Source organism: Protopterus annectens, chromosome 14.part0, assembly GCF_019279795.1.
Source record: "Protopterus annectens isolate FY-2018-M chromosome 14.part0, PAN1.0, whole genome shotgun sequence".
NCBI classification, from domain to species: Eukaryota; Metazoa; Chordata; order Ceratodontiformes; family Protopteridae; genus Protopterus; species Protopterus annectens.
Genome location: NC_056748.1, coordinates 883,819,354 through 883,846,590, shown reverse-complemented (window position 1 = coordinate 883,846,590; position 27,237 = coordinate 883,819,354). Strand labels below are relative to the sequence as shown.

The 27,237-nt window shown below is 39.0% G+C and overlaps 1 protein-coding gene across 1 annotated transcript in view; it reads left to right on the top strand.

Moving 5' to 3' along the window:
• The window catches only part of PDE6C (phosphodiesterase 6C), a 537,951-nt gene that overhangs the window by 285,870 nt on the left and 224,844 nt on the right, over positions 1-27,237 (top strand). Inside the window, exons 13-14 of the mRNA XM_044055635.1 lie at positions 19,174-19,281; positions 19,398-19,507. Coding sequence (XP_043911570.1) covers positions 19,174-19,281; positions 19,398-19,507 — 218 coding nt within the window. The remainder of the gene's footprint in view (positions 1-19,173; positions 19,282-19,397; positions 19,508-27,237) is intronic.

Here is a 27,237-nt window from a genome sequence, read left to right as displayed (position 1 = left end):
GCTTTTGCTATGCAATGTTACCATTCAAGGTACTATGGCTAATTCAAGCCCAAAGGAAGTGCAGATCACAGTTCATTTCTTCAAGCAGTCTTTTGTCTGATGTATCTCTTCTTTTCCGCAGCTGTGCATGTTCTCATAACACGAACAGGGCTGATTGTTCATATTCAATCACATTATAGAAAACAGTATTGCTCTATTCATTCACTATTCATTCATTTTCCTGACCTAGCAGATAATCACCTGCTTCCCAGTACATTTCCAAAAGGCATAAACATGAATTTTGCTGTGCTAGCAAATACTAGGTCAGAGAGCATCTTGCAATTTCAGAAAGCATACTGCAGTTTGAAAAGCATCTTATAATCTCATACAAAATTAAGCTGTACATAAAATAGAATGAAATGTGTTAACCCTTTTAGCTTCTAATAAGCACTAAACATATACATATTTTTCTAACATTTCCCCCCTGTTAATACTTTTTATTCTATTTTCAAATGCATAAACAATTGCTTCTTCTCCTAACCTCTTTCTGTTCAGAATTTGCAGTTAAGAGAGTCATTCAGTTTAAGACTTATGAAAGTGTTTCATTTTTCAGCAGTTCTTAAATTTCAGTACTTTGATATAAAGTCTCAAAAACTGACATGTCTATAAAATCTTTGATCAATCTTGTCATGCAGGGAATACCACAACAAACACACACTCCTAATAGGAGTAATCCCACACAAATGGCAATCAAGACGTTCATTAGGATGCTACCCCACCCCCCAAACAAATTCTGGAAAAAGTCCGTCAGTGGGTTTTGGCCTGGTTTGGTCATGGTCGACACTTGCTGAATCACCTCAAGATGATCGTTTATCTCATGCTGGTTGTCAGGAATATGCGAACAGCACTCCTCTTTTATTAAAGTGCACGTACCACCTTTCGCCGCTAGGGTGAAGTCAAGAGCCATGCGGTTTTGAAGCACCACAGTTCTCATAGCATTCAGTTCATCAGTCATTAACTCGAGAGCAGAAAAAGTTGCATTACTCATTACTTCAAGAAGTTTGGACAGTTTTCTCAGCTCCCAAATTGATTTCACTGCACCATATGCAGGGGCTATACCTGCCCATGATATGATAGTGTCACTCAAGTCCATGTGTGTCAGTTTATCTTTGTTTTTTATGGAATTATGATTTCTCCAGCCTGCTTTGATTCGTCCCACTGGATTTTCAGGCCTTCTGATTGGATTTCCGGTTTTCTTGGTGACCTCTCTGACATTTCGAATTTTTCCCTGAGGCAAAACTGCAGTGTGTCGTATGGCCGGAACCAGGTAACCCAAAAAACAACTGCTGGACCAGTTCTCAGGTAACCATTTGTATGCCTTTTTCCCACAAACAAAATAACAGTTCTCTACTTTAGTATTAATATATACTTGCCCTGCATGAAACATTTTCTTATCAATAATAGATAGTTGTTTTAAAAGAACAGGATTACGTTGTATGTCATCAATAGTCTTATGCATCGGCTCAAGATATAAGTCATAGTTTGTATCACAGATATAACCTGCATTATTGGCTTTGGTATAACATTTGTAAGGAATAGTCACATTACAATTACTCCAACCTACCTGAACAGTATAATTTTTGTAAAAACATACAATTCCCTTTTGTGTAACAGGCAGGTACAATGCTATTTTGTCTTGTGATTTTACAGTTGTAGTATCAAAAAGCAAATGTTCCCAGGTCTCATTGACCCCTAGGGGGACAGCAGTCATCAATAATCCCCCGTATGCTGTCGGTATAGCTGTGCAGATCCAGCAATTCAAAACATTAAAGGTTTCAGCATACACATATTTAATTGCTTGGTAAGTGTTAAGTTCGGATGCCAGTCTATGAATGATTCACGTTTATTCAGTTCAGCTCGTGTGGCTGGAAAAAGGAAAGGCCACAATAAAAAGATTAATGTTATAAGTATGGCCAACAAAATGATCATGCAATACTTCTAAGGTTGTTCAGCATTTCTACTTGCTCCGCATCTGGTCATTTTGTTCTTGTGTAACAGTAACAAGTTTTTTGTCCAGTTCAAAGTTCTTAACTAGTTTACAGTGTGTCAGATGAATCCAGGATGCTCGCTCTGCGATCTTGACTGCAGTGGGTGTTGACAGTAGCACTTGGTACAGCCCTTCGCACTTTGGTGTGGTCCAGTTTCTTTTCTTGATCACTTTCACCCAGACCCACGTGCCTGGGACTACTGCTGCTTCCTTTGGTTTGGTTTGTTCTTTATCTGAAACAGAATTCAACTGCAGAAGTTGTTTATTACTTAGAAGACATCTCATGTATTCTGCAAGTGAACTGTCAGCTTCCTGGTCTGCAGGCATGAGAGGTTTCCACTGAGGTATATAATATGCCCTCCCAAACAGTATTTCAAAAGGAGTTAACCCCTTTGCATTTGGAACAGTTCTCATGCTCAACAGTGACAGAGGCAGGCAGTGCGCCCAGTTCTTCTGTGTCTCACTAATCAATTTTCTAAGTTTGTTTTTCAAAACCCCATTATGCCTCTCTACTAATCCTTCAGATTGGGGGTGGTATGCACAATGGTTCTTTAAGGAAATTCCAAAATATCGGCTCAGCTGTTGTATGGTTTGATTTACAAAGTGTGTGCCATTGTCACTGTAGATATTTTCTGGTATGCCAAATCTAGGAATAATTTCTTTAACAAGGACTTTTGCAACGGTAGCTGCATCTGGATTTTTTGTCGGAAGAGCTTCCACCCATTTGGAAAACATATCTATAATGACAAGACAATATTTCTTATTTTCACATTTGTTTAGTTCTATGAAATCCATACAGATAGTATGGAATGGGTACAGTGGTGTTGGGAAACTCCCTTGCTTAGGCTTTAATGCCCCTTGTGCATGATGCCTGTTACAAACATGGCATGCTGCACAAATTTTTTTTGTGTAGTTTGTAAATCCATATGCAGTGAACACACGGTTCACTAACTGTACCATCCCCCCTGTTGAGACATGGCACTGCCCATGGCTCAACAAAGCTGCATATCTAAACAAGTTAGACGGCAAAATTGTTTTTCTTTCTTTGGAGATGTACAGCCCTTTCTCAAGAATTGCTCCTCGTTTTATCCATTTCTGTTTTTCTACATTTGTAGTAAGTGTCTGCATTATTTTTTAACATTTCTAAATTTAAAATCTCAGAAGGTTGTAATTCCTCACTCAAAAGAAATACTTCTAAAGCTGAAGCTGCCTGTTTTGCAGCTATATCAGCTCTCACATTACCTTTTGAAATCCTATCCTGTTGCTTGGTATGAGCTACGCATTTACAAATAGCTACTTTTTGAGGTAACTGAATAGATTCTAACAAATCTAGAATAAATTGCACATGATTAATCAGTTTACCAGTAGATGTTATCATTCCTCTATTTTTCCACTGCTGCGCAAAAACATGTACAGTAGAAAAAGCATACTGGCTGTCAGTAAAAATGTTCACACATTTACCCTTTGCTAAGGTACATGCCCTTGTCAAAGCAATCAATTCTGCTGCTTGTGCAGATAAGTTGTGTGGTAAAGACTTTGCTTCTAAAATCTCAGTATCAGAAACTACTGCATATCCTACTAGATTCTGTCCTGTAGGACCTCTTCTACATGAGCCGTCCATGTAATATGTCACCTCGGCATCATCCAAGGGAACATCCGTTAGATCTTTTCTAGGCAGTGTCTTTTGCTCAATTTCCTGCAGGCAGCTGTGTGGTGTGCCATCCGCAGGGGTCAGGAGCAAGGTAGACGGGTTTAAAGTTGTACATTATTCAATTGTCATATGAGGTTGGCTCAGGAATATAATCATACAAGAAAGATGTCTAGCAGGAGAAAGATATGCTACTTTTTCTTGCAGTAAAATAATTGCGACTGCATGAGGCACTCTCAATGTGAGAGGGTCAAACAACACTACTGAGGCCGAAGTCTGTACTGCCATAGCAGCTGCAACTACTGCTTGTACACAGTGGGGCAGGGATTGCACCACGGGGTCCAGCTGTGATGAATAATAAGCTATGGGGCATTGCTTATCCCCATGCTGCTGTGTTAACACTGATGTCATGTAACCCTGTTTGCAATCTACAGTTTGGAAAAAAAGTTTATGATAGTTTGGTAATCCTAAAATTAATGAGGATGCTATCAGTTGTTTCAGTTTGCAGAAAGCTGATTCTGCTTCTGGTGTCCATTGTAATAAATCTTGTCCTGCCATAGGCTTCTTGTATATCAAGTTGGTCAGTGGAGCAGACTCCAAGGCATAGTTTGGAATCCAATTCCGACAGAAATTAGTTGTGCATAGGAAGGACATCATTTCCTTCTTGGTAGTTGGTTTGGGTGCTTGCAAAATTGCTATTTTTCTGTCTTCGTCTAATATTCTACCTTCTTTGGATATTACATATCCCAGGTATTTGACCTGCTTTCTCCAAAGCTGAAATTTGTTTTTGTTTACTTTATGTCCTTGTGTGGCTAAAAATTGTAGTAATGCTATGGTATCTTCTCTACATTCTTGCTGGGTGGGGGCTGCCAGCAGGATGTCGTCTACATAAAGTAAAATTTGGCTGCCTCTTGGTGGGCTAAATCCTGCCAAGTTGCTTACCATCTCTTGCACAAATATTGTTGGGCTTTCACAATACCCCTGTGGTAGTCACGTGTATGTATACCTTTTCCCCTGAAATGTGAATGCAAACCAATGTTGGCTGTCAGGGTGTATCGGTATTGAGAAAAACGCATTGCTAATATCTACCACAGAAAAATACTTCTGTTGAGGCTTCAAATCATTCAATAGGGTGTGTGTATCTGGCACCGTAGGTGCTCTAGGTATTACTGCATCATTTACGGCTTGTAAGTCTTGGACCATACGCCATTCTCCATTTGCTTTCCTAACAGGAAATAAGGGTGTATTACATGGCGAATCGGGAGATTCTATCAGTACTCCTTCCTTAACTAAAGCTGCTATTATAGGTTTGATTCCTACTTCTGCATCCTTTCTTAAGGGATACTGTCTCTTTTGAGGTCTGAATGCTGATTTTGGCGTAATAGTAACAGGTCCTGCTGTACAGATTAATCCTACATCTGATTTCCCTGTTGACCAGAGAGTTTCTGGTATGCTTCGTAAAGCTTTTTCTTCCTCTTCTAGTAAGAGTGCTAATCAGCTGTCCTCGCTGGACTGCAAGTGTACAGCTGGGTGTGTCTGCGTTATCCAATTTAACTTCTGTTTTTGTATCCCCTGTTCTGACAATTCTAACTCTGTTTGTTTTTCCCACTTTGTGACTTTTACTCCAAGATCTGTTCATTTCACATTCTTGCCTTTGGTAAAACTAACATGTGGTAATCAATTAGATTTATAGAGTGCAACAAATTCCTGGGGCAATGAACAGCTGACTACACTATTCCCTTCTGTGTCCCAGTACAGATTACGTAATACTAATCTGTTTGCATGGTTTTTAAACAGTTCTTGCTCATATTCCTTATCAGGTCCTGGTGTGCTACAATAATACAGAGTACAGTGCAACAAATGTTGTTTATCAGTGTCAAGGGAGGGGGATTTACTGATGGCTACGTTCAACAGTTCTTCGGTTACTGCCCCTGGACCAGTCGTAACTAAGTCCTGGCTGTACCAATAAATTGTTTCACCCTCTGGTTGCACCACAAAAGTATCCATTTGTCGCTGTGCTTCCATACTCTGCATAGTTGGTACTACTGCTATGCCAAATATCTGCATAAGATCTCTGCCCAAAAGGTTTACTAGGCATTTTGCAGAAACGACAATTTTGCTTTTCTGGGTCATCCCTGAAACAGGGTCAGTTATTGCTATGTTGTGGGAGAGTGGCTCCCGATACAGCTGTCCATTAGCTGCTTTCACTAATATGTAATCAAGTGATTCTGAATTTTCTGGTAGTTTGGAACGATGTATCAGGGTCCGTGAAGCCCCTGAGTCACACAGGAATTTAACTTCAATCCCCTCTACCAGAAGTGTAACTTCCGGTTTTGTGTCTGCTAAATAGAGCTCTAGGCTCAATAATGCCAAGTCTAAAATTTCACTTTCTTCACCATCGGTGATTTCTTGTACTTCCTCTATTTCTTCTATCACATTCTCTATTCCCTCTATCACATTTGCATTTGTCTTTTCTTGGTTATTCCCTTCTAGTGATTCTTGACTATCATATAGTCAGTCCTCACCCTCCTTATCTTCCATGGCTATCTTCTTGTTTTGCCTGCAATCCCTTGCTAAATGTCCCTTTTTCCCACACTTAAAACATTCACCCCTTTTCTTTCTTTCTTCAAACTCTTCTGATCGTTTATCAGATTGTTTGTTTCCCTGGGCATTTTTCTTGCCCTTTTTCCCGGACTGTACTACATAGACTTCTGCTCCATCTTCTAACGCAAATACTTGGGCTTTCTTTTTCTTTTTACTGTTAAAATGCCTTTCGGCATGCCTAGCATATTCAAGTAGTGACTGTAATCTACTTGTATGATGGTCTACCATGTGCTTTGTAATAAAGCTGCTTATAGGCAAAATACTGCCTTTCAAAAATGCATTCTTTAATTGCTGCTCATATGGGGAAATCATGTGTTTGATTTTCAGGTACCTGCATTCCACAATGGTTATTAAAACATTCTAATAATCTAGCATAATATCTGTCAACAGTTTCACCTTCCTGTTGGATGCATTAATTAAATCAAGTCCAGTCTGCCCTAGGCTTCCATTTCTCAGAGATTCAGTCTGTCAGACCTTTCACTCTGTTATCCAGATCTGCATTGCTATGTGGGAGTGGCTTATGTTCTGCGTCATGGGGATTCCAGTTACCACTGATCATGTGCCAATCTGGACCTATGATCTGTCTAACTACTTTTTCTACTTCTTCTCCGTTCAAATGATAACTTAACCTCATGCCCTGTAAGTCTTCTAGGAATTTCCTAAAATTAACTTTCGGATGGGGAATTCCCTCTGTGGCTTTCTGGATGTCTTCCGGTGTCCATGGTCTATATACTAGAAGAGTTGGGTCCTGTCCTGCCTGTCCTGCCTACGGATTTGGTACTTTTATGAGTGGACATATCTCTTCTTCACTCATAGCTTGTGAATTTTTATTTATTTCATATAACTCAATATTCCCTCTTAAGTTACGTGTTCGAGACCTGGTCTCGATGGGATCTCTAACATATGGTCCTGGCTTTGCGGTGACAGCCGGGTATAGCGGAGGTGGACCAGCTTGTCCACTCGCTTCATATTCTGGTGCAGGAAGTGGAGGGGGTGGAGGGGTTGATGCCATTACTAAATTATTGTCTTCTTTATCTAAAAACATAGCTTTTAAATTATTACATTTTTGTTCCCTACGGTTTGCTTCCTCAATCCACCTGTGTGCCTGAGGAACCCCCAACTGGCGTTGCTTTTTTAACTGACCTTTTGCATCAGCTTTAAGCTGTTTGACAAGTTTAATAAGTGAGGATTTTTCTAATTTGCCATCAAATTCATATTTATTAACCCGTTTTGTATAATATCTAATATTGTCGGTACCCTGTGATTGCATATATTTTGTATCTTTGGTTAGCGGTGGGTTTCGGGAACTTTTTGTGCACTTATTATACATATTGTTCTGACTGTTAAAAAATGTTACGTAACCCTTCTTATTCTCACGTGGTACCACGATTTTCTATTTCACAGTTTATCTAGAATAACTGTCTTACCTATTCTGTTTCCCTAATCTATGACAAGACTGCAATCTTTCTGTCCCTGACTTGTGCAATACAAATCTCCTGACAGATATTTTCAATCAATTCCCTGATCTAAAACAGAAAAAAGTTAAATTTCACCTTACCTGAGCCTCCGTGATTGATCCTCTCTGGTTTGTATACTGACTCGTCCTCCAGTCGCAGATCAGAAAAGTGGCTGGCCTCTTTTGAACGACAATTCAGTCGGAGGTCTTTCAAAGCAGAAGAACCGATGTGGTCTCTTCCTCGTATGGTTTCATGCCACCTGGCCCATCTGACCTGAGGCAAAAAGAGAGAAGGACCAATCTGTCAAAGGAAAAATAACTTCAAAATGATCAACACATGGCAGGTTCAAGTTAAGGCACTTTAATCTTGAAGCAAGTAGACAAAAACGTGCTAATACAGAGTTTGTCTAACTAGAATCAGGAAGTGAGACTGTCTTTATACATTTCTTACACGGTATTGCCTACTAAGCTGACGTAATAAATCACAAGTTCTTTCAATATTGTTTCTCAGCAGCTGTTTGTCCATGATTTTCTGCTGGCATATCAAGTTTACAAAAAAACTTCCTGAGAAAAACAAGGTGGCCTTGACGACCACCGGTCAGATACAGCTTTTGCTATGCAATGTTACCATTCAAGGTACTATGGCTAATTCAAGCACAAAGCAAGTACAGATCACAGTTCATTTCTTCAAGCAGTCTTTTGTCTGATGTATCGCTTCTTTTCCGCAGCTGTGCATGTTCTCATAACACGAACAGGGCTGATTGTTCATATTCAATCACATTATAGAAAACAGTATTGTTCTACTCATTCACTATTCATTCATTTGCCTGACCTAGCAGATGATCATCTGCTTCCCAGTACATTTCCAAAAGGCATAAACATGAATTTTGCTGTGCTAGCAAATACAAGGTCAGAGAGCATCTTGCAATTTCAGAAAGAATACTGCAGTTTGAAAAGCATCTTATAATCTCATACAAAATTAAGCTGTACATAAAATAGAATTAAATGTGTTAACCCTTTTAGCTTCTAATAAGCACTAAACATATACATATTTTTCTAACACCTTACTTTTTTGGAACCTTGTTGTATTTTGAGCCTTGCACCCTGCCATACTTGCAAACATGTAGCACAAACTATAACTAAGGTACACAAAAAAACTAGGCACCCTCTAGAGATGTAAAAACTACCTGACCTCCAATAGAAAAACCACCATAGCAAGGACCCACTTACTGTCCATATTACTGTATGCCTCTCCAATCTTAGTTAACATGAATAAAATGGAACTAAATAAGCTATCCACTTGCTACAACAACACAGCTAAATTTGTTACTGACTCTTCCTATAGATGCCACCATTACCTAGCCCTTCACAAACGTTCTTGGATGGAATTACCCAACCTACTTGCCCTTAACCAACTCACCCTAGCTCATCTACTTCTCTACTACCCTAACAAAATCCCATCCCTTTACGGCTTAATCAACCATTACACCAACAGTCGTCTGCTAAGATCTACCAATAAGGGTCTGGTAGAGGTATCCAAAAGCAAAAATAACCTAGGTAACTCCCTATATTCCTGCACCATTGTTAAAATGTGGAACTCCCTCCCACTTGAAGTAAGGACACAGACAAACACAGTTTCAAAAATCAGCTAAAATTCTACCTCACCAAGTCCTGGATATGTACATGTTCCAACCCAGGCTAACTCCTTTTTTATCCACCTAGCCTCTTTAATCCCTATGTATCTGTTATAAGGTCTTCCTAAATCTGCAAAATCCAAATAATACCTTGTAATTCAAGTTACTTAAATTCTTAAGGAATTACGTAAAAGTAAATTCAGCTTAGCTTGCTGTTGTGTCTTCCAATGTGGTGAAATTATGTGTAAAAATACTGTAGACTACTACATTGTTAAGTTTTAACAAAGTTGTGTATTTTCTTCTTATCTCTCCAATGTATGACTAATACTCCTATGGGAACCTCTGTCAAATTGTTAGCCTGTTTTTTAAACTGTTATATGCTTTCTTTTAACTAACATGTTGTCTGTTTAAACATTTCTCAACTGTGTAATTGTAATGGAGCTAATCTCACCGGGCTTCCACTGAAAACGGGAAAAATCTGCCCAGTCGGACTTACCCAGTAAACAAATATAAAATAAATAAAATAAGTAAATAAATATGGGAACTCACTGGCCTATCACTCCACAGCATTCACTGTGTCAGAGATGCCATAGTTTTCTGTTCTTTCTTTTGCTGTATAGCTCCAACTGAACCTTTGTACTGGTTTCCCATGGGAGGCTCCAAATTATCTTCATATGTAAACTAATTAGATGCTTCCTGCTCCTCTGCTTTCTCCTTATTGCTCTATCCTGTTGTGTCATTATCTGAGTTTAGGTTTCTACACTAAATCATTCACTTTGCAGGTAATCCATAACCTCAGTTTCTATTTCTTTAACTTTTACATTAATAGTCCTCTTTACTACTTTTCCTCTTTGTTTTCAATATCTGGATGTCTTTGCCTTATTTCTCTTCAAATATCTTTGGTGCTGCTCTTTTTGTACTGATTAGTTTTCCTTGCTCCTTTTTTATAAATATTGCACCGTATTAAATCTCCTTTTCTCTCCCATGTCCATATTTCTTCTTCAGATGTTTCCTGCTCCTCTTGTTTCTCCTTAATTTGGGGAATTCCATCATGCTCTGACATAACTTGTATTAGACTTTCTACGTTGAATCCTCACAAATATTCCATAACTTCAGCTTCTATTTTTTTAACTTCTACTTGACTAATCTTGTGTTCTACATTCCCTCTTTGTGATCTTATTATTTTTTTTATTGTAACATTTTCCATATCTGGATGCCTTTGCCTATATTTCTCTTCAAATATCTTTGGGGCTGCCTTTTTTGTGTTGATTAATTTGGCTTTCTCCTTTCCATAAATATTGCACCAAATTACATATCTCTTTCTTTCCCATGTCCATATTTCTTTTTTATACCCTTCAAACACCTCTAAATTTTGTTCTTTAAATTTTCACTTCCTCAGTTGCTTTTTTTCCCAAACTGCACAAGGTTTCTTAGTCTTTATAGTGTTTTTCATGGATCCGTTGTATTAATAAACACAAATATTTATTTGAAGCATCTGACCGTTTTTCTTGTGAAAGTATTTTTCTTTCCTTTAATTTCTCTCTTAATCTTTTCATATATCTTTTGTTTGGAAATTCTGGGCTTTTTGCATAATAGTAACAATGCATAATTTCTTTTTTATCGTCAATAGCCCACACTATCATCTGTATGGTTCTTTTTTGACCTATCAGTTTTCGTGATTTTTGTGGACTGCTACTTCCTTCTACAAGAGGGGACCATCCTTTGTGATTTTTGTGGACTGTTACTTCCTTCTATAACAGGGGGGCCATCATTAATCCCTATTTGGGAGAGTTTCTCAATGATGCCAGAGTGGGGAATTGTGTCAAAAGCCTTGGCAAGGTCGAGATAGGCTTTGTGCACTCTTACCTTTGTCCATGGCCTTGGTGCCATTCTCAAAGAAATCTATCGGGTTTAATAAGCATGATCTACCCTTAATGAAGCCAGACTGGGTTGGTTCCAGCATTTGGAGGTTGCCTATGTCCTTGATGATAGGGTCCATGATAATTCTTTCGAAGGCCTTAAAGATGAGGCTGGTTAGACTTATGGGTCTATAGTTTCCAGGGTCAATTGATGGCCCCCCTTTTGCAGAGGGATTACTGTTGCTGTTCTCCATTGTACAAGATCATAGCCAGTTCTCAAGATATGATTAAAGACAATGCCACGTGGGTCTGCTAGGTCTTGTTTAGATTGTTCAGTAAATTACCTGGGATATTATTTGGTCTCATTGAAGCCGTGTTTTTGGCCTTGGTAAGCACAGAGATAATCTGTTCTCTAGAGATACTAGGTAGAGAGCCTGTGTCAGGTATGCTTCGGGATATGATAGGTGGGGAGAGGAGGGTGAAATATGCACCAAGTCTGTCAGCTAGCTGGTTGGCGATATCTTTTGGTATAGTATGAGTGAGCCCATCTACAACCAGTTTGGCATATAGCTGGGCATTCCCTTTTAGAATTTGGATGTAGTTAAAGCATGTCTTATAATTATCCTTGGCTAGGGATGCGATTTTAGTTTTGTAATTTCTTTAGAAGACTTTACAAGATTTCTGATTCTTTTATTTAGGCTTAAGAGGGAACTCTTACCTTGCAAAGTGATATCCCTCTTGTTTTTGGACAACAGTTTCGTCCTCTTGTTATATAGTCTGTTTATACTTGAAGTCCACCATGGTGGCTTGTTTTATGGGAAGACCTGGTTTTGATACAGTCAGATACAGCAGAGTTTATGCAGTCGCTTAAGTGTTTGTACAGGGCATTGATGTCTGCGATTGCAAGTGATATGAAGCTTTTTATACCATTGCTTAGAAGGCTGTAGTTAGCTTTGGTAAAGTATTTTATAATTTTTGTTACTGTGACTGTGTCAGTTCCAGCAGTTACTTCAAATGAGACTGATTTGTGGTCTAACCAAACTAGGGAGGGCCTCACGTATGGGGAAGTATAATGACCCCTCACGTTGAGTACTATGTCCAGAACATTAGAGTCCATAGTGGGGGAGCAAACTATCTGTTCCAGAGCATCTGTGTTAAAAAAGTCCAGGAATCTCTGGACAAGTGTGTTTTTGCTCATGTATATCCCCCCAGTCTATGGAAGGATAGTTGAAATCTCCCATGACTTGGGTGTCGGGCTGTATGGTGAGGGATTCCAGTAAATCAAGGTAGGTGTTGTACAAGTTGAGGGATCTATAGCTAGCAATGATCTGGTATGGTACTTTCCCAACAGTTAATTGGACATTGAGTAGTTCGAGAAAGTTATGTTGTTTGACCAGTCTCAAAGTGTATTTGGTTTTAATGAAGATGGACACACCTCCGCCTCTGGTTCCTTCACACTCACTTTGAGGTCTGAACATGTAGAAAGCATTGTAGCCTGGCATGGTTGGGTGCTCTCAACAGCCTTGAACCATGTCTCGGTAAGTGCACAGATATCAGCATCCTCCAAGGTGTGGAGTGATTCCAGGGAGTGCAGGTTCATGTTTAAACTCTAGCATTAAGCAGCATGATCTTGAGACTGTCTCAATTAGATTTTTTTTTGCATTGGAAAATCTGTTGTTTTGACATTGCCTAAAAAGGCATTATGGGGGAGGCAAGGGTCTTTGCCAGTATCTGAAAGCCTAGCGGGGACAGATGGAGACCATCTCTAGCAAAGTAATGAGGTATGGCTACCATATCCACCCAGGCTGACAGATACTGGCTCCCCCCTGGACTGATACCAGAAGCTTATCCAATTGTTGAAGTCAACCATTTTTTGTTTATATTGTGGCATCATCCTGGATGAGGGTAAAATACTGCTTAGGGCTAGGGACATACCTGTCTCAGACACATAATCAGAGAGCTCCATCATGTCTCTTTTCATATAGTCCAGACAGGTACGTCTCAAGTCATTCACTCCCACATGGACTATGACAGAGTCATAATGGTACTTGTTGTTGAGTGACCTGAGTGCATGCATGATTTTTCTGATCCTGGCACTTGAAAGGCAGCTGACCGCGACCTTCTCTTTGTCCAGTCTAGTGAGGGGGACATCTCCTATGACCAAAACATTTGATGTGTTTTGCCTTAGGGGCTTATTTGTTGAGACACATGTGTGTGTGTGTGTGTGTGTGTGTGTGTGTGTGTGTGTGTGTGTGTGTGTGTGTGTGCACAGATATGTGTAGTAGCTTCCTTTTGCTTAGTGGTGAGTGTGGGCGGTGTGCGTTTGTGAGGTCTCTGTTCTTTTGCTAGGCTTTAGTGAGTACCTTCACATATGTGGGTTTATGTGTCGTGACCTTATTTTGTGTGAAAAATGAGATTTATGTGAGAGGTGAAGCATGTGTACTGACAACCTGTTTGATGTCTGGCTTGTTTTTACATGAGAGAACTGATTCCAGTTCCATAGTGTATCTGTATGTCTCACACAGGGTGTTAGTTTGCTTTAGGAGTAAATGGTTGTCAGTATACATGAAGCAATTGCTACACTGCTTCAGGATACCCATATCAATCATGCTGACAGAAGAAATGATGGGAAACTGCCCATCCATTGTGGTAGGATTTTTCTGAATGTGGTATTTGGGAAGGAAGTGGGCTAGCTGGATTTAGTCACAAACAGCAAAGATGAAGCAGCAATTCAATTAAATAAAGGTAAAGTGCAATGCTGGCTTAAAATATTTCTCAGTTTTGTTGGGTGGATGCCTTGGATTTAAGTGCAAATGCACTCCATACTTCTGGATAAAGTTGCAAAACATTGTGCAGTGCTGTCAAACTGAGCGCAAACCCTCACAAATGTGAGGCTTATTTATAGGCAAATGTAAACAGTTTTAACACAACTACCTGTGGGAAAGCCACAGACTGAGCCTTTCCCAGAAATCCCCAACTCAGATGGGTTCTGAGCTATACACTTTTGCCACAAGGGTGGAGGGAGGCCTTCTTGATGTAAGATGATGGGTTTAAAGAGCACAGTAATACCAAATAGTCTAAATTCAGAAGGTCTGAATCTAGCCTATGCTATATAAGGCAAGGAAACACAATTTCTAGATAGGAAAGAGTAAAAAAGAGTCACTTAAAGGTCAAAGGGAGAGTGTTTAGTAGTATACTATTAGATGACCTGCAGTGGTACCATCCTCTGCACAAAGTGGCAGCTCTTTGAGCAACTGTAAATAGTGGGAGACTATGAAGTGCATTTCCTATAGAGGATTTTAAACTAGACAGGTTTGCTTATATGTAAGCAAGGGGAACCGCTTTTGAACATACCAGCAGGATGAAAGACCTGTCTAAAGTTAAACCCTCAGGCCAATCAGATAAAAACATAATAAGCTATTGACCAGTAGTCCCCACCTTGGATGGGTTGAATTTAGCTCTCTGCTCCCACTGGAAAATAACTCTCTTAATGTAAAACAAACTGGTTTTGAGCTCAAGTGAAGTAACAAATGCTTTATAACAGAAGTAAGAATTCCTGCAATATCAGGAATCCTTGAAAATAAATTAATTAACCCTGAAAAATGTTTATAACACATAAAAACTTTGTAAAACTTAGAAATATTTTGGCAGGCTTAGAACAACTTTGGTAAACTCGGAACAGCTTTTGTGGTATCAGGTTACGAAATATCAGAATACTTTTAAAACAACCTAAGAGCAGTACAATAACAAACAGAGTTTCTTTAACAAGTGCAGGCTGAAAAACAGTGATAAATTCAACAAGATCAATAAATGCAGCACAGAAGTGCTAAATATCACTGAGAAATGTAGAGCAAGTGCAAAAAATATATTTATATCAGCTTTGTAGGTCCAGATGGCTTTAGAAGCAATCTAAGTCTTGTAGTTACAGGTGTCTAGGCCAGGCACAAGGAAGCTCTGATTAGGGGTAATATGTAATTATTGACCATGGGTTGGGTAAGGCCTATCACTATTCAAATGGGATAGTTTACTCTGAGCACAAAAAGGAAAAACTGGCTAAGCTTAAAACTGCCTACAATGACAGTTAGCCTAGCACTTACCTATGATCCTTTCAGGTATTTTTAAACAGTAAATAAGCAACACAAATGTATTCATTGTTCCTTTTTAACAAACAAACAAATGTAATTAACTATAAAAAATAACATAACAGGCCACATGTTAAAAAATAAGAAAAGTAAATAAATAAAACAGGCCACGTGTTAAAGTTGTTCAGTAGGAAAATATAGGTAAAATGGTTGATGTTTTAATTAGATATACATTTTATTTTTGAAAATGGTAAAAAGAAGGCAGAAAAACACAATTTGTTTATAATTTTAGCACATTTTAATAATTTAATCAAATATTACAGAGTTACTGCTGCTTTAGAAGTAGTTTATCATACTGTTATCTGGAAAAGTCTACAAATGCAAAATAGCCAAAATAAACTACCCCCCCCCCCCCACTTTACACATCTAAATGTGTATAACTTCAAAACAAAAAGTGGATCTCCCAAAAAATAGCAAACATTCCACTGTGAATGTGAAATAGCTAAAATAATGTAAGTCACCCCATTTTTAAACAACCAAATACAATATAACTTCAAATTAAAAAATAAAAGATTAGAAATCTCCTCCTCTCCGCAATTAGTCTTCTACAGGGTCAACACCCCTGCACTCTACATGTGGAGCTTTGCCCTCCACACCCACCTGCTACTCAGTAGAATCACTTCCAAGGCTACCATTAACATTGAATATTTGGATATTGCTCAAAAATTAAACATGTTCTCTTCTCTCTTCAGTGAATGAAGAAGAGCACCATTTTAAAAGACACACAGATTTGACCAAATGGGGTACTTGTGTTTTAACAGATGCCACAACTCCCTCAGAAACAGATTCTCAGGTAGCGTTTAATGTTAAAGCTGCTCAGTACACAACAACTTAGAAAATGAATACTACTTCATGAGTACCTAAGTTTTGCATCAGTTTTACTAGCACATAAAACATTTGTATATTTAGTATTTGATTTTTTTCCAAAAATACAGTCTGATTTATAGCTTCCATGTTGCAGAAATAAAAGCATGCATCAGCACTCTATGAAATAACTCATTTATCATGCACATTTGCCTGTGAAAAGCCACTTGTGTGTTTACCTTTCATGAATTGACTTGTGGTAAGATAGAGTAATTTTACAGGCAGCTATCACTAGATATTTTATATTTGATTAGTATTTAATTATTATTTAATTATTGATGACCAACTCAAATGTGATCTCCCTGTACACCATTATATAAAGAAAACTCACCAAAAACTTGGTTTACTCTACAGAAATAAAACGTTCCTAACAAATGACTCTTGGACTTCTCTTGCTTATACTTATCTTCAACCTATAATTCACAAATCTTAATTAACTTGCATGCTGGTCTTCTTGCTAAACTTGAAGCCACCTATAACAAAATAGCTAGGTTTGCTGCTAATCATACCTCTTAACTCTCATCACTGTCAGTCTCTTAAGGCTTTAAATTGGTTAGAGTCCCCTAATTGCGTTTATATTTATTCCCCGAAAGATGTATTCATCAAATAGGTTTTCAGTGACCACCAGCTGTCGAAATTCACTTCAGTGGAATTTTCCACATGGTTCGCAAACACTTATGTGTAGTTACTGATCTGGTTGATAAGAATGTTAAAACCCTGTAAATAAAAATGATTAATGTAAAAAAAAAAAGAGTAGTAAAAAATGTGTGAGTCGGGGCAATAAAAGTGAATGTAAAATATAACACACAAAAGCAGAGGAAATATACTGTAATTTCATAAAGAAAGTAAAAATCAGATGCTAAAACCTTGGAGGTTAATATTTATGACTTGCAGTTCCAGGGTCTGAGGTTCATTCCTGACCTCTGGTCACTGCTTCTGTGAAGACAGCATTGTTTCTCCATACCTGTGCGACTTTAACCTAGGTAGTGTGCTTTATCATCACATTCCAGAAAGAATTGCTACTGAAGGTTATCCAGATATCGCATATTTATTATTACTCTTGTGAGTGTAAAGGATCTGAAAAAGAACAGTCCACTTACCTGCTAAACAAACAAAAATAAAAAATAAAAAAACAGACCAAATAAAATAAAATGGACAGATAACATTGCAAAGAAGTAAAGAAAACAAAATGAGGCCAAACAAGATAGAGATAAGCAAGAAGGTCACAAACATTAAAAGATGAGAACAATTTTAAATACAGTAATAGGCATAATGCAGCAATACAACAGTGGTCTGCTAGTAGCTGATTCTTTCACTGGCACACATAAAGATGTAAAAGGGAAAGAAATCTTTCATAAATTCTTCCATATCAAAGGCAAAATGTTTTGAAAAGGGAGGAGATGCCATACTAAAGGATCTAACATGAGACATAGGAGCCTGGGTCACAAAGAAGTCCAGAAATTAGTGTTGTCACTCAAGCACAGTCCAAATAATCCAGCCTAATCCTGCAGGAGTACAGATACTGTGCTGCTACAATGTGGGATGAATCAGCAGGCCAGGGTCACTTGATGGTGGGCTATAGGGAGATCTAACAGAATGAGCAATCCTTAGCACTTTGGGAAGGGTACTTCAAGTCTGCAAATCATTAGAACCTTAAAGAGGTAAACTACAGTATCAGCATTGACTGGCCTCCTAGCTAGCTAGCTAACATATACAGCACCGTGTACACATTCAACTGACCTTTGAAAATTACATGTGGTCTCTGTCCATGTCTGACTAGGAGCCATTTATAAATATGTGAATACTTTAGTGTATCCATCATCTTGGCTATTGTTGTCTGTTATATGGGTGTAACTGGTGCAAGCGTTTATTGTTAGCAAAATCCACCACAGTGATATGTAGGAAAAATTACTCTTTGTCAACACTGAATATTGGTTTATAGAGGATTAGTAATTTAGAATTAAAAAGCACTTTCAGAGGATGGTTCGATGAGTATATTGAATGTAATTTTAAAGATTTATAGAGACTGAATTTGGAAAGTTAGAAATGAATAAGGAAACAAATAAACTGTTGTGCATTGCTAGCAACACAACTCTATTCTGTAGTCATAATCATTATTCTGAGATTCACTATTGTTTGGGGAATTCTTGCTTCATATTGAAGTATTTTAAAATGATTGCAGAAAGCAACATTTAGCATTGTAGCACTTTTGTAAGTGAGATGTGACATTTTATATGCTATCATGATAGAGGAGCAATCTAGATCATTTTAAAATTAATTTTGAATACGTATTGACATTACTGAATACAAAAAGATGGGTGCACTTATGGTAATACACTGTTGAATATGAAAAGACAAGAATGAGATTATAAGCAACTTACAGCTATTGTATGTTACACTTTTGCAAAATAAATAGTAGAAGTACTAATATTTCACATAACCTAGATTAATACACAATGGACAGGAAAACATTTTTTGAAATGGAGCTTTCACATTTTGCATTGTATTTTTACCATAATGTGAAAGCAAGACACAGATTTTAAAATGAGTGTGGAAAACATCATTTGACGTCATATTGCTGCATAACAACGTTGGTGATAGTAGCCCTTGTTGGTGCACGTCGAAGAGCATGTATGTGTGGATAGTGGAGCACAGGTGCTCATATCACCACTGGGTGGGATAGGCTATAAAATGAAAAATGCTGTCATTGCTGGGATGTTGGTAAGCACCTCATAGCTTCTTGGGTGATGGCCCCCTTGGACACTGTAATGTCTAATCAAGGGGAGGCTTCTTTGCCAAAATGTACAGGAGTAAAAGTCATACATGACTTTAATTACTGGTTATGAGAGTGATTCCTGAAGGTGTTACAGTGCATGCACTTTATACATTTTGATACACAGTGGACTAATAAAAACATCTCTTTTATTCAAAACTGTGCAGGTCCTTGTTAGATGGATGTACACCGTGAGAAAGGGCTATCGTGACATAACTTACCATAACTGGAGACATGGTTTTAATGTAGGGCAAACAATGTTTGCACTGCTGATGGTAAGCCCCTACCTACTGAGAGCTTATATAGTGACAATCTTTACTAATATTTTACTACAACTGCAGTACTTGGCAAAATATTTTGGCTACTTAACTCAGCTGGATTTTCTTTTCAGACAGGTAAACTAAAGAAATACTATAGTGACCTTGAAGCATTTGCAATGGTGGCAGCTGCATTTTGTCATGATATCGATCATAGAGGAACCAATAATTTGTACCAGATGAAGTAAGTGATAGTGGTTTAGCATGAAAAAAACAGCAAAATGAAACTGCTTATGTTTCAGCTTGAGCAAAAATCAAAACGATGGCCACTGGAGATTGCTCTTATATCATTTCTTGTTTCCATCCAAACTATTATATTCTTTACTGGTGGTCTTGCATCTCATAAAGTGAATATAGTACATAGTAAACTTACGATCTCGCTTCTGTTTTAGATGAAAGCAGTGTATATCAAAATGATTACAACATGCTGTATGTTTATGTTTCATACATAAGTTTCAGACTTAACATTCTTCAGAAAATTCATATTAATTCAAAACTTGTTATTCTAGCAACTTTCTACGTTTATAAGAGCAATTTTTAAAATGTTTCCCTAATTTTTGTTCTTTGTTCTCCCATTATTTTTGGCTTTGTTCCTGCTTCTCGTGCTCAAAGGTTAAGAGGTTTGGGCTGACATATTGAAAGTATGTGTGTGTGTGTGTGTGTGTGTGTGTGTGTGTGTGTGTGTGTGTGTGTGTGTGTGTGTGTGTGTGTGTGTGTGTGTGTGTGTGTGTGTGCGTGTGTGTGTTTACGCATATATATATGTGTGTATATATATATATATATATATATATATATAGAGAGAGAGAGAGAGAATAACAGAGAGAGGAAATTGAAATATATGTAGTTACTGAAACATACGAGAAAAATCCAGGACTAGGACTGGAATCACATAGAGAGAGAGAGTTGTGTGTTCTTTATTAACAGAAAAGATGGACCTTATTTACCTGGGCCAAAACTGTCATACTGAAAGCAAATGCAGTGAATACCTACACGTGAATTTTGATTGTTAAATTTGTTTTCCAACTCAGTGATTGCTGTGCATTTTGCCCAGAAGTAGAAAATCTCTTTAAATAACCTTTATATCCTCATGTGAGGGACAGAATTCTGCACACCACCTGCGACCAGTTCCAAGAATGCAAATTCCCAGGGAAAGGATTACAGTCCCTACTCTGCAAATAGGACAGCTCTCATCTGTCTTTTTAGGGACCCGTACCTTATACTGCTGATATCCTCTAAACCTCTATTAGCCCATTCAATCCCCTCTCTACTCCCCTGACTCAAAGGAGGTCAGACAGGAAGGCTGACTTTAGACAGATTTCAACCTTTCTTCTCAAGGGAGAGGATGCTGAAGTCCAAAAGACCACTATTCCACTTTTAAAGAGGGGCAAGAGTTTGGCAGTGCATATGATATAAACAGCTAGGGGGTGGGGCCTTTTTTGGTATGCATGGGAAAATTGAAGCATTAACTAGAGTGGAGTGAGAATGACTTTATGAGCATTAGCACAAGTAGCCTGATGAAGGCTGCGGTGGTGCAGCGGTTAGCTTTGTCGCCTCACAGCAAGAGGTTTTCCCATTCGATTCTCAGCTGGAGCGCCTTCTGTGTGGAGTCTGCATGTCGTCCCCACGGTCCAGTGACATTTAAAGACATGCAGGTAGGTGTGTGTGTGTATGGGTGTGCCTTCTTTGAAGGTTGGGCGTCGGGCTAGCAACTCGGCACCGTAAAAATCCACTGCCAATCATTAGCGGACCGGAGTTCCACTGTGGCGACCCCTAACCGGGAAAAGTCGAAAGACAAACAAAAAGCACAAGTAGTGTGACAGATGACCCAAAGGGTTAAGGTGGTGAGCTGTAGGTCCACCGGTTTGATTTCTACAGTTCTCATTAGTCTACTATATGGTCTTGAACAAGCCACTTAAACAGACAGTGCTTATGGTCAACAGGCTAGGCTCATCAATCTTCCCCTGGACTAAAAGCCTAGTAACTACGTATGTACTTGTTACTGACCATCACTCATTCCCTGCAGCTAAGCAGCATTTGACAGATGACATGCAAAGAGGAAAACACACCCAGCCACCAATGAGGCATGCACAATTTGCAAGCAGGATCCCTAGCATGGAAAACACACCCCAGCCACCAATGAGGCATGCACAATTTGCAAGCAGGAACCCTAGCATGGAAAACACACCCCAGCCACCAATGAGGCATGCACAGTTTGTAAGCAGGATACCTTGTATGGAAAACACACCCCAGCCACCAATGAGGCATGCACAATTTGTAAGCAGGATGCCCAGCATTCTCTCCCCAGCTTAGGCAAGCTAATGTAAGTCACTCAATAGCAACCCTACCCCACTGTTACGGTGTCTGAGCTGCTAATCAATATGGAGTCACCTGGGCTGCAGTTAGCACTTCATCTTCTGTCTCATGGAGATGGACAACCCCTCATCAATCCCTGATTGTACATTTTCATTTCACTGTATGACATTCAAGACATGGCTCATTCAGTTGTTCCCATTTAATTATTTTGTTCTTTGCTATGCAGATAGGTGAAATAATCCAGGGATCCTTTTCAGGCATGACATAGACTATAGCCATAAAAACATTTACAATTAATAATAAATTGTTCAGAAGTTAAAGGTCACCAAGTTAAAAATTACAGAATTCATGTAGTAGAATAGTACAGCAGAGTCATTTAGAATATACATCACTGACATGACAGCAGCATAAGTAGTCTATATTGTAATCTATGAGCACAACATCTGAGACAATATGAGATGGTGACTGCTGCTTTTGTTCTACAATAAAGTATTTACAGTGGAGAAATAATCTTATGCCAATGCATTACAAATAAAGCACAAGTGATTGTATACAGTAAAGTGAGTTCATTTCAAATAAGCAAGTTTTGGTTTAACATTATGTGATCTATAGCAACCAAGTACAATATAGCCCTTTGCACTACATTATCTGTGATTACACCATATACTACAGTGAAGCACAGCCTAGCTCTAAAAGCACATTATACACAACTCCATGCACCCAGAGCAAATTTTATGAGGAGAAGAGGACCCTAATGTGTCAATAGTTGCACGAATGTATAAAATGTAGTGTCAGTCGCATAACAGGTAGAACACTTGACTCCTATACGAAAGGATCTAGTTCATATGCAAAATCAGAATTTCCAGATGATTTATTAATAGCAAGTCTACACAATCAGCTGAAAACTTACACTTTGCTTCCCCTAAAGGAGTGTGCCTGCTGTGTCTACCTGAAATGTCTGCTACTTATGCACAGTGCAATTGAATAACCACTCTTTGTCCAGATATAGTGCTTACATTATGGTTTGTGCTTTATGCTGGACATATGATGTGTGTCTAACTCCATATTTGTAAGTTTCAGAAGATATACCTTTCACATGCAAGCTCACCCTATGTGTGTGCAGGCCTCTGTTAATCTCACTTTACTTCCAAAACTGATGTATTTACAACAAAAAAATCAAACTATGCCCATTACATAATGGGAGGTCAATAACAAAAGGAAGGTTAATCTACCTTCTCCTCCAAAACTATAATACTAACTATCCTGCTAATATCCCTCACCCATATCACCCAACTTACACTCCCCACCAACGCACACTTACCTCAAAACCCACATGCCACCACCTCAGACCTCTCAAATAAATCCCATACATATTCACAAATCTCCCCTGAACTCTACTCTTCCAACCCATCCTTTATGTTCAAACCCACTGTACTCCCCACCACAACTTCCCCACACCCTATTCTAAGTACTAACAAATAAACCTCTCCCCCATCACAACCCTACTTCACTATCCCCATTACACCTCCTCAGGCAACTCCTCCCCCATATCTCACTCTCACTCTCAGATGACATCCACCCTAACCCCGAACCCAACCCCAGCATAACTCTCTCAAACCAAGCTTCCAAACCCCAAAAATCCAAATCTATCTGCCTCACCACTCTTAATGCGCAAAGCCTCAAAAATAAAATTCCCAACCTCCACGCCTGGCTCTCTCACAACCAACCTGATATAACATTGATCTCTGAGATCTGGCTTAAACCCTCCATCAAAGACAACAAAATCCTCCCTCCAGACTACCACATCTTACGTAATGATAGACTTCAAGGAAAAGGAGGTGGTGTAGCTATTATCTAACCCTCCACTCTTACCTTTACTCCCTACACCAACCCCATCCCAACCTTTGCCAATTCCGAAATGACTGTAGGCTTTTTAAAACTTAACAACTTCAAATCTATTTGCATCTGTTCCATCTACATCCCACCTGGAGATAATATCAAAACACAAGAAGACACGTTCTCTTTGTTTGGCTCGGATATCAAAAACGAAACCTATATCCTTGGCGACATGAATATTAACTGGGCCTCTTTTAAGTCTGATACCCTATCTCATTCAATCAATCTATAAAATTTCACCCAACTTATAAACCTTCCTAGCAAGCCAAATAAAGATGGTACCTCTGGTACTATCATAGACTGGATATTGACAACCCACCCCAACCTTACCACAAATGCTGGTATAATACCAGACCCCCCTCAGAGACCACCTACCAGCCTTTGTAGACCACCTACCCTCTCACATAGAAAAACAACACCAATTCACCCAAACCAGCAACCTAGCCTCCTTCAACCCTGAAATCTTCTCAGAATGCCTCAAGTATGCTGACTGGTCACCCCTAAAAAGCCTTCCACTAGACTGCGCTGTATCTTATTTTAACCAAACCTTCCTTACCCTACTAAATAAACTAGTCCCCCTCAGATCCAAATGCATCAGAACATTCCCTACCCCTGGCTATCCCATGAAACTAAACGTATTAAGTATCAACGAGACAAAAAGTGGAAACAGTACCAAAAACAGAAAACCCCCAACTACCTCCTAGAAATTAAACAATTACGTGACCTAGTCAAAAAACTAATAACAAAAGTTTGCAAAACCTACTACTGCAACTGCAATCCATGCACTCAATCAACCCTAAAAAATTTTGGAATTCCATCTCCTCCATTCTTAACCCCAGTAATAAAGCCAACACATGCCCTGATCCTAACCTTTCCAGCTTTGAAACTGTCACAAAATTCAACTCATTCTTTATAGACTGCATAACTAAACTGTCCTCCTCCTTCCCTAACCCCCCAACCCAACCACCTCCTGCCCCCTCACCCCCAATCACCCTCCTCCCTCTCCCCTTTTCAACCTTAGACCAGTCTCCACAAACACAATAAAAAGACTACTCCTAAAGCTAAAACCTTGTTGCAATGCACCAGACAACCTACCACCAACCTTCCTCAGACTATCTGCTGAAACTATAGCCTAGCCCATATCTATTGTAATAAATAGATCCATACAAGAACACTATGTCCCAACCATCTGGTGACACGCATTCATTATCCCTCTCCATAAAGGTGGTAAAAACACAGACACGACCAATTTCAGACCCATAACTATACTCTCTCCTCTCTAAAATACTAGAGAAAACTATCCACTCACAACTCATACCATACCTAACCCAAAACAAACTCCTCTCCCCTACTCAACACAGCTTTCACCCCAGCCACAGCACCATGACTGTCCTCCTATCCTTTCTTGAAAACATCACCCTAGCATGCGACAATGGCAAATACATATCATCAATGTTTCTAGATCTCTCAAAGGAATTTGACCATCTCCCACTATTTACTCCTGTCCCAGCTCTCATACTTGCACCTCTCTCCCTCAACCTTAGCCTGGTTCTCCAGCTACCTATCCATGCACCAACAAGCTGTCCAATGGAAAGAGTCAACCTCTCCTTTCTTATCAACATCCACAGGAGTTCCCCAGAGATCTGTACTGGGCCCACTCCTCTTTAACATATTCATCAACAACTTCCACCACTCCATCCCTGATGCCTCAGTTATCCAATAAGCAGATGACTCCACCATCATCTGCTCAGCCTCTTGCCCCTCCAAACTTCTACTTAAAACCAAAATAGCCTTCTTCAAAACAAAATCATGGATGCAATCCAATCACCTAGCCCTAAATGCTAACAAAACAAAATTAATGATTTTCACTCTTACCAAAAACTCCCAATTCAACAGAAACCTATTCTCCATTAAAAGCCAAAATAACACCCCTCTAGAAATTGTCCCCAGTACCAAGCTGCTCGGGATTACCATTGATGAAAACCTAAAATTCGACTCCACATCTACTCCGCAATCAAGAAAACCCATCAAAAAATCAGTCTCCTCTACAAACACAACCGCTACCTCAGTCCCTCCACCTGACAAACCCTTGCATCAACCTCCCTTCTCCCCTCTCTCATGTATGGTGCTCCCCTATTCTCCAACCTACAACTTGGCCTGCATTCCAAACTCAAATCCTGCTACCACAAAATCTGCAAATTTGCAACCAATTCTAAAAACTCATCCCATCATTGCCACTCTCTACACACCCTCAAATGGCTAGAACTTCCCAACTACCTAAAATATATACAACTTACAACGGCCCACAAAGTCATCTTCAAACCTGCAGAATGCCCTTCTCTCACCAAATCCCTAATACCCTACACACCCAGCTTCTCCCTGAGATCCGAAAGCCTACAAATGCGCAAACCCTCGCATCCCCCTGGGCCATTACTACTATCCTACACCATAGCCAAACTATGGAACTCTCTACCCCCCCCCCCACTATGCAGTATACCAAACCACAACAACTTCAAATCCATCCTGATCTCTCATCTGTCCTCTAAATGGGAATGCCCTTCTCATGCTCCTACCTAAACAGCTCCCCCACTATTAAATCCTTAGCCCTCTTTAAAAAGATATAGTACCAGTACACTATCCCACAGTACTACATCCAATTCTCTTATTTCTATTCTATCCATTCTCCCTCTCAGTTGTATTCTATACTCCATCAAGCTAAAAAATTTAATTCTGTTATGCATTATAACTACTCTAATGCTATTCAGGTTAATAAATGATATTCTACATGCACTATAACTACGCAAATTATTTTAAATAAACTACCTAAATCAACTAGCAACCTCCGTACATCCTTTACTTGAACTGTTTAAAGATTTCAAACTGTACCTTGGCAAAGAAATTACTACCTAGTATAACTTATTTTTGCCAAAGCTGCTCAAAGGTCGTAATTGATTTTGATACGATTCTTTCCAATCTATTATGTGTCTGTATATCCTTCTTAAAGATTGTTATGCATGCACGCCTCTGGCTTATTATATATATATATATTTTCAACACTATATTCTCTCAAAAATTATGTAGCATCAATGTAACTACTTGTGGAGCTTTTCTTCCCGGGCCTCCACTGAAAATAGGTAGCTCTGACCCAGTGGACTTTCCCGGTCAACAAATTCAAATAAATAAATTAATAAATAAAAAGTATTTGCTATGGTGTGCAAACAATGGCATGAAATAAAATTAGAGTGTGTGATAAGAACTAATGCTGCTCAGAATACTTCAGCATATGCCCAACATGTTATGACCAGCCATTCAACTTTTCTCCCTCTGTCATTCCTTTGTTCACTGTATCTTTATTCATGTTGCTCTTGCCTCATTTTTATGTGGGTAGAATATATCTTGGTAATAAAAAAAATGCAGACCATTTGAAAGACAGGTAGAATGTGTCATCATATTTTTCCCCACGGATCTCCTCTTCTTGTACTCATGAATTAAGATTACAGATGATAGGATCAGCCACCTGCCCTTCCTCTGCAAAAAGAAGGTACTTTATTCAGTCTAGGTCAAGAACACTGACCCTACTAGAAGGTATACAGTTCTTTTCTGTAAATAATTTTAAACCTGCTTGTCAAAATGAAAGAAATTGATGAAATTAAATGTGACACTAATCTGTCATAATTCATAATTCATGTTTCTTCTGACGCACAC